At 44.7% G+C, this 19,317-nt stretch overlaps 1 protein-coding gene across 5 annotated transcripts in view; it reads right to left on the reverse strand.

Moving 5' to 3' along the window:
• znf710b (zinc finger protein 710b) overlaps positions 1 to 19,317 on the reverse strand; it is a 57,394-nt gene that overhangs the window by 29,573 nt on the left and 8,504 nt on the right. For 3 of the 5 annotated variants that reach the window (XR_010457690.1, XM_064986698.1, XM_064986672.1), the window contains exon 1: positions 3,767 to 3,857. The exons of the other annotated variants lie outside the window; for them this stretch is intronic. Coding sequence is in view for 2 of the 3 variants with exons in the window: in XM_064986698.1 (XP_064842770.1) it covers positions 3,767 to 3,811 (45 nt within the window). In the remaining variant the exon portion in view is untranslated. Of the gene's footprint in view, positions 1 to 3,766; positions 3,858 to 19,317 lie in introns of those variants that run through there. 5 annotated transcript variants of the gene reach the window in all.

Here is a 19,317-nt window from a genome sequence, read left to right on the forward strand (position 1 = left end):
AGACCCTGGTCAACCGTAATCAATAATATCACCCATCAGCCCCTGGTCAACAATCATCAATAATATCACCCATCATCAATAATATCACCCATCATCAATAATATCACCCATCAGCCTCTGGTCAACCATCATCAATAATATCACCCATCATCAATAATATCACCCATCATCAATAATATCACCCATCAGACCCTGGTCAACCATCATCAATAATATCACCCATCATCAATAATATCACCCATCATCAATAATATCACCCATCAGCCCCTGGTCAACCATCATCAATAATATCACCCAACAGCCCCTGGTCAACCATCATCAATAATATCACCCATCAGCCCCTGGTCATCCATCATCAATAATATCACCCATCAGCCCCTGGTCAACCATCATCAATAATATCACCCATCAGCCCCTGGTCAACCATCATCAATAATATCACCCATCAGCCCCTGGTCAACCATCATCAATAATATCACCCATCAGACCCTGGTCAACCATAATCAATAATATCACCCATCAGCCCCTGGTCAACAATCATCAATAATATCACCCATCATCAATAATATCACCCATCATCAATAATATCACCCATCAGCCCCTGGCCAACCATCATCAATAATATCACCCATCAGCCCCTGGTCAACCATCATCAATAATATCACCCATCAGCCCCTGGTCAACCATCATCAATAATATCACCCATCAGCCCCTGGTCAACCATCATCAATAATATCACCCATCAGCCCCTGGTCAACCATCATCAATAATATCACCCATCAGCCCCTGGTCAACCATCATCAATAATATCACCCATCAGCCCCTGGTCAACAATCATCAATAATATCACCCATCAGACCCTGGTCAACCATAATCAATAATATCACCCATCATCAATAATATCACCCATCATCAATAATATCACCCATCAGCCTCTGGTCAACCATCATCAATAATATCACCCATCATCAATAATATCACCCATCAACCCCTGGTCAACAATCATCAATAATATCACCCATCAGACCCTGGTCAACCATAATCAATAATACCAATAACAGCAACTCAACTGAGGTAGCCTATCGGTTAAGAGCGTTGGCCCAGCAACTGAAAGGTTGTTGGTTCGAATCCCAGAGGCAACTAGGTGACGAATCTGTCGACGTGCCCTTGAGCAATGCACTTCACTCTAATTGCTCCTGTAATTCATTGTGGATAAGAGCGTCTGCTACATGACTAAACTGTAAAATGACAGAGGCGGATGAGGAATCTTGATAGAGGAGTTAACTATCTAACGTTGGTCAACTGAGTTGAACTCGGGATAACAGGTGACATGAGAGGCTCACCTTTTAGTCAGCCAATTTCTATGGCAAATAAACCTTCAGAACTACCCTGCTCCGGGGCACACTGTCTCAGGGCTGTCATTTATGCTGAATGAAGTGTTGGAGCTGTGTGTTGAGGACCAACCAAATCAAATCACCATTCACAATCCTTTACTTTAGATTCATCTAGATTCTATACCGATCCATAATATAATCTGAACATGTAGCTAACTGAATGAATCCACACAGCTGCAAAACACACACAGTAAGAAGACTACAGCTACACTTTCATGGTAACATACTGTTGTTCTTACATGATAATATGATATGGTGACAGATCTGGTCTGAGAACAGTTAGAGCGAAAGAGCGAGAGAGAGCGAGAGAGCGAGGACAGAGAGAACAGAGAGAACAGAGAGAGAGCGAGAGAGGACAGAGAGAACAGACACAAAGAGAGAGAGGAAAATGAAAGCGGGTGATGGAGGAGAGGGGGAGGGGAGAAAGAGGATGAATGAAAGGGGGGGAGAAAGAGAGGGGGAGGGAGAAAAAGAGAAGGAAAAAGAGAGAGAGGGAGAAAGAGAGAGAGGGAGAAAGAGAGAGAGGGAGAAAGAGAGAGAGAAAGAGAGAGAGAAAGAGAAGAGAGAAAAAGAAAGAGAAAGAGAAAGAGAGAGGGAGGGAGAAAGAGAGAGGGAAAGAGAAAGAGAAAGAGAAAGAGAGAGGGAAAGAGAAAGAGAGGGAAAGAGAAAGAGAGGGAAAGAGAAAGAGAGAGGGAAAGAGAAAGAGAGAGGGAACGAGAAGAGAGAAGGAAAGAGAGGGAGGGAGAAAGAGAGAGAAGGAAAGAGAGGGAGGGAGAAGAGAGAGGAGAAGGAGAAAGAGGAGAAAGAGGAAAGAGAGGGAGGGAGAAAGAGAGAGAAGGAAAGAGAGGGAGGGAGAAAGAGAGAGAAGGAAAGAGAGGGAGGGAGAAAGAGATAGAAGGAAAGAGGGAGGGAGAAAGAGAGAGGGAGGGAGAGAGAGAGAAGGAAAGAGAGAAGGAAAGAGGGAGGGAGAAAGAGAGAGAAGGAAAGAGGGAGGGAGAAAGAGAGAGAAGGAAAGAGAGGGAGGGAGAAAGAGAGAGAAGAAATGAGGGAGGGAGAAAGAGAGAGAAGGAAAGAGGGAGGGAGAAAGAAGGGGAGGGAGAAAGAGAAGGAAAGAAAGGAGAAAGAATGAAAGGGAGGGGAGGGAGGGAGAAAGAGAGAGAAGGAAAGGGGGGACAGAGAAAGAAGGATAGGGAGGGGGGGGGGGGAGGGAGGGAGGGAGAAAGAGAGAGAAGGAACGAGAATGAAAGAGGGGGAGGGAGAGAGAATGAAAAGAGACACTGGAGAGAAAAGAGGAGGGAGAGCAGAGAATGAGAGTGAGAGGGTGAAAGAGGCGGGAGGGGGAGAGGGAGGCAGTGAGCAAACAAAAAAGAGAGGAAAGGGAGGGGAGAGGGAGAGAAAAGGGAGGGGGAGAGGGAGTGAGCAAGCAAGAGGGAGAGAAAGAAATGACTAAATGAAAGGCAGACAAAATGAAAGATTAAATCGTGTAGAGAGGGAGAGAGAGACAGAGAGTACAAGAGATGACAAAATGAAAGATTAGATCATGAAGAAAAAGAGAGAGAGAGAGAGAGCGAGAGACAGAGAGCGAGAGACAGAGCGAGAGACAGAGAGCGAGAGACAGAGAGCGAGAGACAGAGAGCGAGACAGAGAGACAGAGACAGACAGAGACAGACAGAGACAGAGACAGAGACAGACAGACAGACAGACAGACAGAGAGAGAGAGAGAGCGAGAGAGACAGAGAGAGAGAGCGAGAGAGACAGAGAGAGAGAGAGAGCGAGAGAGACAGAGAGAGAGAGAGCGAGAGAGACAGAGAGAGAGAGCGAGAGAGACAGAGAGAGAGAGCGAGAGAGACAGAGAGAGAGAGCGAGAGAGACAGAGAGAGAGAGCGAGAGAGACAGAGAGAGAGAGCGAGAGAGAGAGAGAGCGAGAGAGAGCGAGAGAGAGAGAGCGAGAGAGAGAGAGAGAGAGAGAGAGAGAGAGAGAGCGAGAGACAGAGAGAGAGAGAGCGAGAGACAGAGAGAGAGAGCGAGAGACAGAGAGAGAGAGCGAGAGACAGAGAGAGAGAGCGAGAGACAGAGAGAGAGAGCGAGAGACAGAGAGAGAGAGAGAGAGAGAGAGCGATAGACAGAGAGAGAGACAGAGAGAGAGAGAGAGAGAGAGAGAGAGAGAGAGAGAGAGAGAGAGAGAGAGATGACAAACTGGAAAGGTTTCACCTATAAGGAGGGAGAACGTTTTAAACAACAACTATCACATTTTCTCCTTCTCAACACTCTCAAACTGTGAATGTTCCAACTAATCACCACTAAACCAAACTACTGAACACACCAAAGGTAAATGTTAACCTTAATCCTGTGGTTACCAGCCCAGAACTCACCACATTCTTCCTGTTGTGATGTTTCAGGTGCTTCAAGGACCTCATTCTCCAGACAGAGAGACAGAGTGTCTCAGAGACAGAAGAGAGGAAGTGTTCTGCTCCTATTTATATACTCAGGAAGAAGGAGGCGGGCCTTCTGGCTCCTCCCCCTACCAGAGTGTGTGTGTCTCTCTCTCTCTCTCTCTCTCCACACAAGTACAAAACATTATGAGCGCCAGCTCTTTCCATGACAGACTGACCAGGTGAAAACTATGATCCCTTATCGATGTCACTTGTTAAATCAAACTTTGTCACATGCGCCGAATACAACAACTGTAGACCTTACAGTGAAATGCTTACTTACAAGCCCTTAACCAACAGTGCAGTTCGAGAAAGTTAAGAAAATATTTACCAAATAAACTAAAGTAAAAAATGTGAAAAAGTAACACAAAATAACAATAACGAGGCCAAGTCAGTGTGCAGGGGGTCATTTGTACATGTACCCACTGTAGCGCCTTACGGTCAGATGCCGAGCAGTTGCCATACCAGGCGGGGATGCAACAGGTCAGGATGCTCTCGATCAATCCACTTCAATCAGTGTAGATGAAGGGGAGGAGACAGGCTAAAGAAGGATGTTTACGCCTTAAGATAATTGAAACATGGATTGTGTATTTGTGCCAAACAGAGGATGAACGGGCAAGACAAAGTGCCTTTGAACGGTTATAGTAGTAGGTTTGAGTCAAGAACTGCAACGCTGCTGGGTCTTTCACACTCAACAGTTTCCCCATGTGGATCAAGAATGGTCCCCCACCGGCCTCACAACCGTGGAAACCAAGGCAGCCCAGGACGTCCACATTGGGCTTCTTCACCTGTGGGATGGTCTGAGACCAGCCACCCAGGCAGCTGATGAAACTGAGTTTACACAACCAAATCATTTATACACAAACTGTTAGAAACCATCTCAGGGAAGCTCATCTGCTCGTCGTCCTCAGGGTCTTGACATGACTGCAGTTTGGCGTCGTAACTGATTTCAGTGGGAAAATGCTCACCTTCGATGACCACTGGCACGCTGGAGAAGTGTGCCCTTCACAGATGAATCTCGGTTTCAACTGTACCGGGCAGATGGTATGGGCAGGCATAAGCTACGGACAACGAGCACAATTCCATTTTATCGATGGCAAGTTGAATGCACAGAGATACCGTGATGAGATCCTCAGGCCCATTGTCGTGCCATTTAGCCGCCACCATCACCTCATGTTTCAGTATTATAATGCACGGGCCCATGTCACTTGGATCTGAACACAATTCCTGGAAGCTGAAAATGTCCCAGTTCTTCCATGGCCTGCATACTCTCCAGACATGTCACTAATTGAGCATGTTTGGGATTGAAGAGGAGCGGCACAACATTCCACAGGTCCCAATCAACAGCCTGATCAACTCTATGTGAAGGAGATGTGTCACGCTGCACGAGGCAGACGGTCACACCAGATACTGACTGGTTCTGATCCACACCAGATACTGACTGGTTCTGATCCACACCAGATACTGACTGGTTCTGATCCACACCCCTATCTGTTTTAAACTGTTCTCTCTGACCAACAGATGCATATCTGTATTCCCAGTCCTGTGAAATCCATAGATTAGGACCTAATGAATTTATTAAACTGATTTCCTTATGAACTGTAACTCAGTAGAATATTTGAAATTCTGGCATGTTGTGTTTATATTTGTGTTCAGTATAGTTTCCTCAGATGCTCTTCTGTTATGAAACCAACCAGGTTGATAGTTACACTAGAAGAATACTGACTGAATCAAATAATCCCGAGTGGTGCAGCTCTCTAAGACACTACAGTCCCTGGTTTGAATCCAGGTGGGATCACATCCGGCTGTGATTGGGAGTCCCATATGGCTGTGCACAATTGGCCAAGCATCTCCGGGGTAGGCCGTCATTGTAAATAAGAATTTATTCTAAACTGACTTGCCTAGTTAACACTACACCACTACACTAGTACTGGGGGAAACTGGGCTCAACACTGTCCCCTGGTCAACACTACACTAGTACTGGGGGAAACTGGGCTCATCACTGTCCCCTGGTCTGTCCCCTGGTCAACACTACACTAGTACTGGGGGAAACTGGGCTCAACACTGTCCCCTGGTCTGTCCCCTGGACAACACTAGACTAGTACTGGGGGAACTGGGATCAACACAGTCCCCTGGTCAACACTACACTAGTACTAGGGGAAACTGGAATCAACACTGTCCCCTGGTCTGTCCCCTGGTCAACACTACACTAGTACTGGGGAAACTGGGCTCAACACTGTCCCCTGGTCTGTCCCCTGGACAACACTAGACTAGTACTGGGGAAACTGGGCTCAACACTGTCCCCTAGTCAACACTACACTAGTACTGGGGAAACTGGGCGCATCACTGTCCCCTGGTCAACACTAGACTAGTACTGGGGGAAACTGGGCTCAACACTGTCCCCTGGTCAACACTACACTAGTACTGGGGAAACTGGGCTCAACACTGTCCCCTAGTCAACACTAGACTAGTACTAGGGGAAACTGGAATCAACACTGTCCCCTGGTCTGTCCCCTGGTCAACACTAGACTAGTACTGGGGGAAACTGGGCTCAACACTGTCCCCTGGTCAACACTACACTAGTACTGGGGGAAACTGGGCTCATCACTGTCCCCTGGTCTGTCCCCTGGTCAACACTACACTAGTACTGGGGAAACTGGGCTCAACACTGTCCCCTAGTCAACACTACACTAGTACTGGGGAAACTGAGCTCAACACTGTCCCCTGGTCTGTCCCCTGTTCAATACAACACTAGTACTAGGGGAAACTGGGCTCAACACTGTCCCCTGGTCTGGTTTGTAATAGACAGTATGTGAGACACCATGATTCTAATGAGTCATGGTTAGACAACAACACACTGGGACACTTCTAGAGACACTAGCTTTAAGTAGATCAGATTCACAGAGGTTTGTTTAAAGCATATTTCTGAATCAAATATAAGTCAGTAAAGTTGGTATAATACATGGTCTGGAAGAGGGGGAACAACATGATGGAGGGAATATGAAGGAGAGAGGGAGAAAACAGATGGAGAGAACATGGTGGAAAGAGGGAAGAGGGAGGATATGCTTTCAGAGGAGAGGACAAAATGGGGGCGTAATGGAGGAAGCACAGGGAGAGAGGGAGAGAGAGTGAGCAGAGAGAAAGAGAGCAGAGAGAGAGCTAGAACAGATGATTGCATGGAATGAACGAGGGATTGAGGGGGGAGGGAAGGGAGGAGATAAAGAGAACAGGGGAGGGAGGGAGTGAAATGGTGGAGTGAGGGAGAAGGAAAATAAGAGGCAGCAGCAGTGGGGGAAGGGAGAATAGTAGAGAGAGAAAGAGAGAAAGAGAGAGGAGATGGGGGCAGGGAGCAATGTGAGAGAGAAAGAGAACGGGAGGGGCAGGGTGCAACGTGAGAGGGAGGGAGGGAATGCAGAGAGAGGGAGGGAGGGGGAGAGAGAGAGAGAGAGAGAGAGAGAGAGAGAGAGAGGGGGAGAGCTCAATAGAGAGCAGAAAGAGGGAGGGAGGAGGAGGAAGGGAGTGAGTGAGTGAGTGAGTGAGATGGAAACCGAGAGCAAAAGAGAGAGAAAACAAGAGCGAGAGAGGCAGAGACAGAGAGAGTGGGGGAGAATGAGAGAAGGACAGAGCAAAGAGGAACAGAAAGAGAGAGAGGGGGAAGGGAAAGAGAGAGAAACAAGAGCGAGAGAGGCAGAGTGGGGGAGAATGAGAGAAGGACAGAGGAACAGAAAGAGAGAGAGGGGGAAGGGAAAGAGAGAGAGAAACATATAGAGAGAGGAGAGATATAGTCTTGCTCCACGATGTGTTGTTACACAAACATGGCGACCACAAAACAGTTTAATACACAGACAGCTTGACAATATTAGTTTGATGTGAATTCAAGAACACAGGTTCATGGAGCTATACTCCCTGTATCTTCATACCCATGGGAGCCGAAACGTCATGGAGTCTGAACCACGTTAGCCTATGGTCATCTAGCCAGGCGCAGACCCTGTACCCTAGCCAGGCGCAGACCCTGTACCCTAGCCAGGCGCAGACCCTGTACCCTAGCCAGGCGCAGACCCTGTACCCTAGCCAGGCGCAGACCCTGTACCCTAGCCAGGCGCAGACCCTGTACCCTAGCCAGGCGCAGACCCTGTACCCTAGCCAGGCGCAGACCCTGTACCCTAGCCAGGCGCAGACCCTGTACCCTAGCCAGGCGCAGACCCTGTACCCTAGCCAGGCGCAGACCCTGTACCCTAGCCAGGCGCAGACCCTGTACCCTAGCCAGGCGCAGACCCTGTACCCTAGCCAGGCGCAGACCCTGTACCCTAGCCAGGCACAGACCCTGTACCCTAGCCAGGCACAGACCCTGTACCCTAGCCAGGCACAGACCCTGTACCCTAGCCAGGCGCAGACCCTGTACCCTAGCCAGGCACAGACCCTGTACCCTAGCCAGGCACAGACCCTGTACCCTAGCCAGGCGCAGACCCTGTACCCTAGCCAGGCGCAGACCCTGTACCCTAGCCAGGCGCAGACCCTGTACCCAAGCCAGGCACAGACCTGCTGTACCCCCTAGCCAGGCGCAGACCATTCACCTGCCAGGCGCAGACCCTGTACTAGCCAGGCACAGACCCTGTACCCTAGCCAGGCGCAGACCCTACTGTACCCTAGCCAGGCAGACCCTGTACCCTAGCCAGGCACAGACCCTGTACCCTAGCCAGGCGCAGACCCTGTACCCAAGCCAGGCACAGACCCCTGCTGTACCCTAGCCAGGCACAGACCCTGTACCCAAGCCAGGCACAGACCCTGTACCCAAGCCAGGCACATTCACCTGCTGTAAGGTATGAGGTAGACTACCAGGTTAAACATTCACCTGCTGTAAGGTAGGAGGTAGACTACCAGGTTAAACATTCACCTGCTGTAAGGTAGGAGGTAGACTACCAGGTTAAACATTCACCTGCTGTAAGGTAGGAGGTAGACTACCAGGTTAAACATTCACCTGCTGTAAGGTAGGAGGTAGTCTACCAGGTTAAACATTCACCTGCTGTAAGGTAGGAGGTAGTCTACCAGGTTAAACATTCACCTGCTGTAAGGTAGGAGGTAGTCTACCAGGTTAAACATTCAACACACCTGCTGTAAGGTAGGAGGTAGACTACCAGGTTAAACATTCAACACACCTGCTGTAAGGTAGGAGGTAGACTACCAGGTTAAACATTCACCTGCTGTACGGTAGGAGGTAGTCTACCAGGTTAAACATTCAACACACCTGCTGTAAGGTATGAGGTAGTCTACCAGGTTAAACATTCACCTGCAGTAAGGTAGGAGGTAGTCTACCAGGTTAAACATTCACCTGCTGTAAGGTATGAGGTAGTCTACCAGGTTAAACATTCACCTGCTGTAAGGTATGAGGTAGACTACCAGGTTAAACATTCACCTGCTGTAAGGTATGAGGTAGTCTACCAGGTTAAACATTCACCTGCAGTAAGGTAGGAGGTAGTCTACCAGGTTAAACATTCACCTGCTGTAAGGTATGAGGTAGTCTACCAGGTTAAACATTCACCTGCTGTAAGGTAGGAGGTAGACTACCAGGTTAAACATTCACCTGCTGTAAGGTAGGAGGTAGTCTACAAGGTTAAATATTCACCTGCTGTAAGGTAGGAGGTAGACTACCAGGTTAAACATTCACCTGCTTTAAGGTATGAGGTAGTCTAGCAGGTTAAACAATCAACACACCTGCTGTAAGGTAGGAGGTAGACTACCAGGTTAAACATTCACCTGCTTTAAGGTATGAGGTAGTCTAGCAGTTTAAACAATCAACACACCTGCTGTAAGGTAGGAGGTAGACTACCAGGTTAAACATTCAACACACCTGCTGTAAGGTAGGAGGTAGTCTACCAGGTTAAACATTCACCTGCTGTAAGGTATGAGGTAGACTACCAGGTTAAACATTCACCTGCTGTAAGGTATGAGGTAGTCTAGCAGGTTAAACAATCAACACATCTGCTGTAAGGTAGGAGGTAGACTACCAGGTTAAACATTCAACACACCTGCTGTAAGGTATGAGGTAGTCTACCAGGTTAAACATTCACCTGCTGTAAGGTATGAGGTAGTCTACCAGGTTAAACATTCACCTGCTGTACGGTAGGAGGTAGTCTACCAGGTTAAACATTCACCTGCTGTAAGGTATGAGGTAGTCTACCAGGTTAAACATTCACCTGCTGTAAGGTAGGAGGTAGTCTACCAGGTTAAACATTCACCTGCTGTAAGGTATGAGGTAGTCTACCAGGTTAAACATTCACCTGCTGTAAGGTAGGAGGTAGACTACCAGGTTAAACATTCACCTGCTGTAAGGTATGAGGTAGTCTACCAGGTTAAACATTCAACATAGAACACATTTTAATGGTCCAGTAAAACTATGTATTGGTTCCATAGACTACAATTCTACTGCACCTTCCTCCTCTCACCAATGGGCCAGCAGGTTCTAATGATGACAGTGTAACATAATAGGTTATAGACAGTAGAGATCTAATAGGTTATTGACAGCAATCTAATACAGTAGATTAGACAGTAGAGCTCTAATAGGTTAGACAGTAGATATCTAATAGGTTATAGACAGTAGCTCTCTAATAGATTATAGACAGAGATCTAATAGATTAGACAGTAGAGATCTAATAGGTTATTGACAGAAATCTAATACAGTAGATTACAGACAGTAGAGCTCCAATAGGTTATAGACATTAGAGATCTAATAGATTAGACAGTAGAGATCTAATAGATTATAGACAGTAGAGATCTAATAGAGTATAGACAGTAGAGATCTAATAGAGTATAGACAGTAGAGATCTAATAGGTTATAGACAGTAGAGATCTAATAGATTATAGACAGTAGAGATCTAATAGACTATAGAGATTAATAGAGTATAGACAGTAGAGATCTAATAGGTTATAGACAGTAGAGATCTATTAGACTATAGACAGTAGATGGGGGTGCCACAGGGTTCAATCCTCGGGCCGACTCTTCTCTGTATATATCAATGATGTTGCTCTTGCTGCGGGCGATTCCCTGATCCACCTCTACGCAGACGACACCATTCTATATACTTTCGGCCCGTCCTTGGACACTGTGCTATCTAACCTCCAAACGAGCTTCAATGCCATACAACACTCCTTCCGTGGCCTCCAACTGCTCTTAAACGCTAGTAAAACCAAATGCATGCTTTTCAACCGATCGCTGCCTGCACCCGCATGCCCGACTAGCATCACCACACTGGATGGTTCCGACCTTGAATATGTGGACACCTATAAGTACCTAGGTGTCTGGCTAGACTGCAAACTCTCCTTCCAGACTCATATCAAACATCTACAATCGAAAATCAAATCAAGAGTCGGCTTTCTATTCCGTAACAAAGCCTCCTTCACTCACGCTGCCAAGCTTACCCTAGTAAAACTGACTATCCTACCGATCCTCGACTTCGGCGATGTCATCTACAAAATTGCTTCCAACACTCTTCTCAGCAAACTGGATGCAGTTTATCACAGTGCCATCCGTTTTGTCACTAAAGCACCTTATACTACCCACCACTGCGACTTGTATGCTCTAGTCGGCTGGCCCTCGCTACATATTCGTCGCAAGACCCACTGGCTCCAGGTCGTCTACAAGGCCATGCTAGGTAAAGCTCCGCCTTATCTCAGTTCACTGGTCACGATGGCAACACCCATCCGTAGCACGCGCTCCAGCAGGTGTATCTCACTGATCATCCCTAAAGCCAACACCTCATTCGGCCGCCTTTCGTTCCAGTACTCTGCTGCCTGCGACTGGAACGAATTGCAAAAATCGCTGAAGTTGGAGACCTTTATCTCCCTCACCAACTTCAAACATCAGCTATCTGAGCAGCTAACCGATCGCTGCAGCTGTACATAATCTATTGGTAAATAGCCCACCCATTTTCACCTACCTCATCCCCACAGTTTTTATTTATTTACTTTTCTGCTCTTTTGCACACCAATATCTCTACCTGTACATGACCATTTACCTATCCAGTGTTAATCTGCAATATTGTAATTATTCGCCTACCTCCTCATGCCTTTTGCACACATTGTATATAGACTCCCCTTTTTTTTCCTACTGTGTTATTGACTTGTTAATTGTTTACTCCATGTGTAACTCTGTGTTGTCTGTTCACACTGCTATGCTTTATCTTGGCCAGGTCGCAGTTGTAAATGAGAACTTGTTCTCAACTAGCCTACCTGGTTAAATAAAGGTGAAATAAAATAAAATAAAAAAGAGATCTAATAGGTTATAGACAGTAGAGATCTAATAGATTATGGACAGTAGAGATGTAATAGGTTATAGACAGTAGAGATCTAATAGAGTATAGACAGTAGAGATCTAATAGATTATGGACAGTAGAGAGCTAATAGGTTATAGACAGTAGAGAGCTAATAGGTTATAGACAGTAGAGATCTAATAGGTTATAGACAGTAGAGATCTAATAGGTTATAGACAGTAGAGATCTAATAGACTATAGACAGTAGAGATCTAATAGGTTATAGACAGTAGAGATCTAATAGATTATGGACAGTAGAGATGTAATAGATTATGGACAGTAGAGATCTAGTAGAGTATAGACAGTAGAGATCTAATAGATTATGGACAGTAGAGATCTAATAGATTATGGACAGTCTAGATCTAATATGTTATAGACAGTAGAGATATAATCCCTTATACTACCCACCACATGCGACCTGTATGCTCTAGTCGGCTGGCCCTCGCTACATATTCGGCGCCAGCCTCTGTAATCCGAAGGTTAGCAATACTAACAAGTACATGTGAAATCCCATTCCGAATGCTACAGTAACTCCATTCTAACCAGCGCATTGCCAACATTTTATAGAGTCTCTGACCTAAACCATGCTGAACAAAAATATAAATGCAACATGATGCAAGTGTTGGTCCCATGTTTCATGAGCTGAAAAAAAATATCACAGAAATGTCCCATACGCACAAAAAGTTTATTTCTCAAAAATATTGTGGACAAATTTGTTTACATCTCTGTTCGTGAGCATTTCTCCTTTGCCAAGATATTCTATCCACCTCACAGGTGTGTTTTATCAAAAAGCTGATTAAACAGCATGACCATTACACAGGTGCACCTTGTGCTGGGGACAATAAAAAGGCCACTGTAAAATGTGCAGTTTTGTCGCACAACGCAATGCCACAGATGTCTCAAGTTTTGAGGAAGCGTGCAATTGGCATGCTGACTGCAGAAATTTCCACCAGAGCTGTTGCCAGAGAATTTCATGTTCATTTCATTTTACATGGTTTTAGATCATTAATTTTGCAGTACATCCAACTGGCCTCACAACCGCAGACCACGTGTATGGCTTTTGTGGGCAAGCGGTTTGCTGATGTCAACGTTGTGAACAGAGTGCCCCATGGTGGGGTTATGGTATGGGCAGGCATAAACTACGGACAACGAACACAATTGCATTTTATCGATGGCAATTTGAATGCACAGAGATACCGTGACGAGATCCTGAGGCCCATTGTCGTGATATTAATCCGCCACGATCACCTTATGTTTCAGCATGATAATGCACAGCTTGTTTGTCCTGTCCAGTCCATTACCTCATGTTTCAGTATGATAATGCACAGCTTGTTTGTCCTGTCCATCACCTCATGTTTCAGCATGATAATGCACAGCTTGTTTGTCCTGTCCTGTCCAGTCCATCATGTTTCCATGATAATGCATGTTTCAGTCCATCACCTCATGTTTCAGTATGATAATGCATTGTTTGTCCTGTCCTGCACAGCTTGTTTGTCCTGTCCTGTCCAGTCCATCACCTCAGTATGATAATGCACAGCTTGTTTGTCCTGTCCTGTCCAGTCCATGATAATGCACAGCTTGTTTGTCCTGTCCTGTCCAGTCCATCACCTCATGTTTCAGCATGATAATGCAGCTTGTTTGTCCTGTCCTGATAATGCACAGCTTGTTTGTCCTGTCCATCACCTCATGTTTCAGCATGATAATGCACAGCTTGTTTGTCCTGTCCTGTCCAGTCCATCACCTCATGTTTCAGTATGATAATGCACAGCTTGTTTGTCCTGTCCTGTCCAGTCCATCACCTCATGTTTCAGCATGATAATGCACAGCTTGTTTGTCCTGTCCAGTCCATCACCTCATGTTTCAGTATGATAATGCACAGCTTGTTTGTCCTGTCCTGTCCATCACCTTATGTTTCAGCATGATAATGCACAGCTTGTTTGTCCTGTCCTGTCCAGTCCATCACCTCATGTTTCAGTATGATAATGCACAGCTTGTTTGTCCTGTCCTGTCCAGTCCATCACCTCATGTTTCAGCATGATAATGCACAGCTTGTTTGTCCTGTCCAGTCCATCACCTCATGTTTCAGTATGATAATGCACAGCTTGTTTGTCCTGTCCAGTCCATCACCTTATGTTTCAGCATGATAATGCACAGCTTGTTTGTCCTGTCCTGTCCATCACCTCATGTTTCAGTATGATAATGCACAATTGTCCTGTCCTGTCATCACCTCATGTTTCAGCATGATAATGTTTTGTCCTGTCCCAGTCCATCACCTCATGTTTCAGTATGATAATGCACAGCTTGTTTGTCCTGTCCAGTCCATCACCTCATGTTTCAGCATGATAATGCACAGCTTGTTTGTCCTGTCCATCACCTCATGTTTCAGCATGATAATGCACAGCTTGTTTGTCCTGTCCAGTCCATCACCTCATGTTTCAGTATGATAATGCACAGCTTGTTTGTCCTGTCCTGTCCAGTCCATCACCTCATGTTTCAGCATGATAATGCACAGCTTGTTTGTCCTGTCCTGTCCATCACCTCATGTTTCAGTATGATAATGCACAGCTTGTTTGTCCTGTCCAGTCTACAGGTCGACTGATTATGCCTTTTCAACGCAAGTACCGATACCGATTATTGGAGGACCAACAAAGCCGATTACGATTAATCGTCCGATTTTAAAAATAAAATGTATTTGTAAAAATGACAATTACAACAATACTGAATGAACACTTATTTTAACTTAATATAATGCATCAATAAAATCAATTTAGCCTCAAGTAAATAATGAAACATGTTCAATTTGGTTTAAATAATGCAAAAACAAAGTGATGGAGAAGAAAGTAAAAGTGCAATATGTGCTATGTAAGAAAGCTAACGTTTCAGTTCCTTGCTCAGAACATGAGAACATATGAAAGCTGGTGGTTCCTTTTAACATGAGTCTTCAAATTTCCCAGGTAAGAAGTTTTAGGTTGTAGTTACTATATGAATTATAGGACTATTTCTCTCTGTACCATTTGTATTTCATTAACCATTAACTATTGAATGTTCTTATAGTCAGAGGACACGCTAGATAATATCTAGTAATATCATCAACCATGTGTAGTTAACTAGTGATTATGATGGATTGTTTTTTATAAGATAAGTTTAATGCTGGCTAGCAACTTACCTTGGCTTCCTGCATTTGTGTAACAGGAAGTCTCCTTGTGGAGTGCAACGAGAGAGAGGCAGGTCGTTATTGCGTTGGACTAGTTAACTGTAAGGTTGCAAGATTGTATCCCCCGAACTGACAAGGTGAAAATCTGTCGTTCTGCCCCTGAACGAGGCAGTTAACCCACCGTTTCTAGGCAGTCATTGAAAGTAAGAATGTGTTCTTAACTGACTTGCCAAGTTAAATAAAGATGAACTAAAAGGCGTAAAAATGTTGTTTTTTTTTTTTAAATCGGCACCCAAAAATACAGATTTCCGATTGTTATGAAAACTTGAAATTGGCCCTAATTAATCGGCCATTCCGATTAATCGGTCGACCTCTAGTCCAGTCCATCACCTCATGTTTCAGCATGATAATGCACAGCTTGTTTGTCCTGTCCTGTCCAGTCCATCACCTCATGTTTCAGTATGATAATGCACAGCTTGTTTGTCCTGCCCAGTCCATCACCTCATGTTTCTGTATGATAATGCACAGCCTGTTTGTCCTGTCCAGTCCATCACCTCATGTTTCTGTATGATAATGCACAGCCTGTTTGTCCTGTCCAGTCCATCACCTCATGTTTCTGTATGATAATGCACAGCTTGTTTGTCCTGTCCAGTCCATCATCTCATGTTTCTGTATGATAATGCACAGCTTGTTTGTCCTGTCCAGTCCATCACCTCATGTTTCAGCATGATAATGTACAGCCTGTTTGTCCTGTCCATCACCTCATGTTTCAGTATGATAATGTACAGCCTGTTTGTCCTGTCCAGTCCATCACAGGGTTCTAATAGTGTTCTGTCTGTCCTGTCCAGTCTATCACAGGGTTCTAATAGTGTTCTGTCTGTCCTGTCCAGTCCATCACAGGGTTCTAATAGTGTTCTGTCTGTCCTGTCCAGTCTATCACAGGGTTCTAATAGTGTTCTGTCTGTCCTGTCCAGTCCATCACAGGGTTCTAATAGTGTTATGTCTGTCCTGTCCAGTTCATCACCTCATGTTTCAGCATAGTAATGCACAGCACCATGTTGCAAAGATCTGTACACAATTCCTGGAAGCTGAAAATGTCCCAGTTCTTCCATGGCCTTCATACATACCAGACATGTCACCTATTAAGCATGTTTGGGATGCTCTGGGTCGCTGTGTACGACAGCATGTTCCAGTTCCTGCCAATATCCAGCAACCACAGCCATTGAAGAGGAGTGGCACAACATTCCACAGGTCACAATTAACAGCCTTATCAACTCTATGTGAAAGAGATGTGTCACGCTGCATGAGGCAAATGGTGGTCACACTAGATACTGACTGGTTTTCTGATCCACTCCCCTACCTTATTTATAAAGGTATCTATGACCAACAGATGCATATCTGTATTCCCAGTCATGTGAAATCCATAGATTAAGGCCTAATACAGTTTGTAACATTTTACAAAATGTAACTCAGTAAAATTAAAATTATAGCATGTTGTGTTTATATTTTTGTTCAGTATATATAGTTAGAGAAATTTGATGTGAGCTAGCAACAGAAAGACTGGTTTCGTGCGGACAAACCAAATACAGTCACTCAGCAACCGGACACGAACGCAATCTGTGGAGAAAAACACATGTTCAAATATTTGCATAACCTTTGATTGGAGGATAGCTGTGGGGGTTATCCAATCAAGATCAAATCTTCTGTTCTCCTCAAGTTCATTAATGGTAATTTTGAAGAAAGACCAGTCTCTTTGACACATAACATTAATTTTAGCTAAACAGACTGGCAACGAGGCTAGATTGGTACCAGTTTAGAGTTGTGGTTTGTTGGTTAGTACTAGTACACCGTATACCAAGGTATTTAGCCATGGGATGGTTTTTAAATACCGTTGAAACTATTTTTTTTTTTAAACAAATGGTAATATTTGTAGCTATTTTAAGTAAATACCTGAAGTCAACTTACGACAGGAGATAAATACGACAGGAGATAAAGAAGACCACGTTCTTAATTTCACCTGTCACAATTTTTCATTATGACGCTTACTGGTCGTCCTCAGTCACGTGATATTTGTTTACAAGCACTCACTGTTGTGCAGCTCGTGCCAGGTGATCTGGAATTCACAACTAAATGTTTGCCAGCTAGATATCTTATAACCAACTAACTGTCTAAAATGTGATAAATGCTCTGCATTTAATGCTATGCTCTAATTTAGTAGCTAGTTCACTATCTAGCTAAGTGGTTAGCTTCTTCCAAAATCAAGTTTTACTTGATAACAGCAGGAGATCCCATCCTGGATCAAGAGCCTTGCTGTCTAATATTAGTTTACTGTGTCCAGCAAACTGAGTAGCATTTTTGAGTTCCTTGTATAACTTTATGAGCTGGGATGTCTGTCTTGTGAATACTTTAGGTCAGAGACTGTATAAAATGTTTGCAATGTGCTCATGAGCTTTTAGTTAGCATGCTCTATGGGATTTTACGTGTACTTGTTAGCATTGCTGACCTTCGGATTACAATAACGCCCCTTGGGTTCAGTGCCGGTATTACCCGAATATCCTGGTATGGCACAAGGTGGGTATGAAGGTAGGACAATCTGGATACCGCCCAAGCCTAGTTAAGAGTTGTGGTTTGATGGTTGGTACTAAACGGAGTCAAAAAAAAGAATTGTCCCCTTTTCAGGACTCTGTCTTTCAATGATAATCCGTAAAAATCCAAATAACTTCACAGATCTTCATTGTAAAAGGTTTAAACACTGTTACCCATGCTTGTTCAATGAACCATAAACAATGAATGAACATGCACCTGTGGAATGGTCATTAAGACACTAACAACTTACAGGCAATTAAGGTCACAGTTATGAAAACTTAGGACACTAAAGAGGCCTTTCTACTGACTCTGAAAAACACCAAAAGAAAGACGCCCAGGGTCCCTGCTCATCTGCGTGAACGTGCCTTGGGCATGCTGCAAGAAGGCATGAGGACTGCAGATGTGGCCAGGGCAATAAATGTCAATGTCCGTACTGTGAGACACCTAAGACAGAGCTACAGGGAGACAGGACGGACAGCTGATCGTCTTCACAGTGGCAGACCACGTGCAACAACACCTGCACAGGATCAGTACATCCGAACAGCACACCTGCGGGACGGGTACAGGATGGCAACAACAACTGCCCGATTTACACCAGGAACACACAATCCCTCCATCAGTGCTCAGACTGTCCGCAGTAGGCTGAGAGAGGCTGGACCGAGGGTTTGTTAGGCCTGTTGTAAGGCAGGTCCTCACCAGACATCACCGGCATCACAAAGCAGTGTCGCACTGCTTTGCTTTATCTTGGCCAGGTCGCATTTGTAAATGAGAACATGTTCTCAACATGTTCTCAACTGGCCTACCTGGTTAAATAAAGGTGGGGAAAAACACCAATCGGGACAAGTTCTTCCAGTTTAAAAATTATGTAAAGGTGTTACAAGCCGATGACAGAGTACATAAAAGCCCTTTTCTGAACAATAAAAATGGCCAAATAAAAAGGTAGTAAATCCAAATTGGGTTTATAAAAAAAGTATACCAGTGACTGAGCCTACGAGTGACTAGAGAAGGCCAGCCAACCCTGGTATACAAAGTGCAGTGGTGCGTAAGGGTTTTGCTGTTTAAAATAAATCTCAATGTGCCATGGTAAAGGGTGTCAATTGATTCCAAACACTGAGAAGAAGCATTTATATATAAAATATCCCCATAGTCTAGTAAAGGCATAAATGTAGCTGATATTAGCCTCCTTCTGGCTTCAAAAGAAAAACAGGCCTTGTTCCTAAAATAAAATCCCAACTTCTGTTTACATTTTTTTGTAAATTCTTGAATGTGCAATTTAAAAAAGAGGCCTTGATCAATTAAAATTCCAAGATATTTATATGAGGTTAGTCTCAATCTCCTTGCCCTGACAGGTAGTAATAGATGAAAGGTTCAGAGGTCTATTTCTTGCTTTAGAAAACACCAGTAGTTTAGTTTTGTCAGTATTGAAGGGACAGCTTTAATTGACA

The sequence above is a fragment of the Oncorhynchus masou genome, chromosome 2 (genome assembly GCF_036934945.1).
Source record: "Oncorhynchus masou masou isolate Uvic2021 chromosome 2, UVic_Omas_1.1, whole genome shotgun sequence".
Taxonomy (NCBI): Eukaryota; Metazoa; Chordata; class Actinopteri; order Salmoniformes; family Salmonidae; genus Oncorhynchus; species Oncorhynchus masou.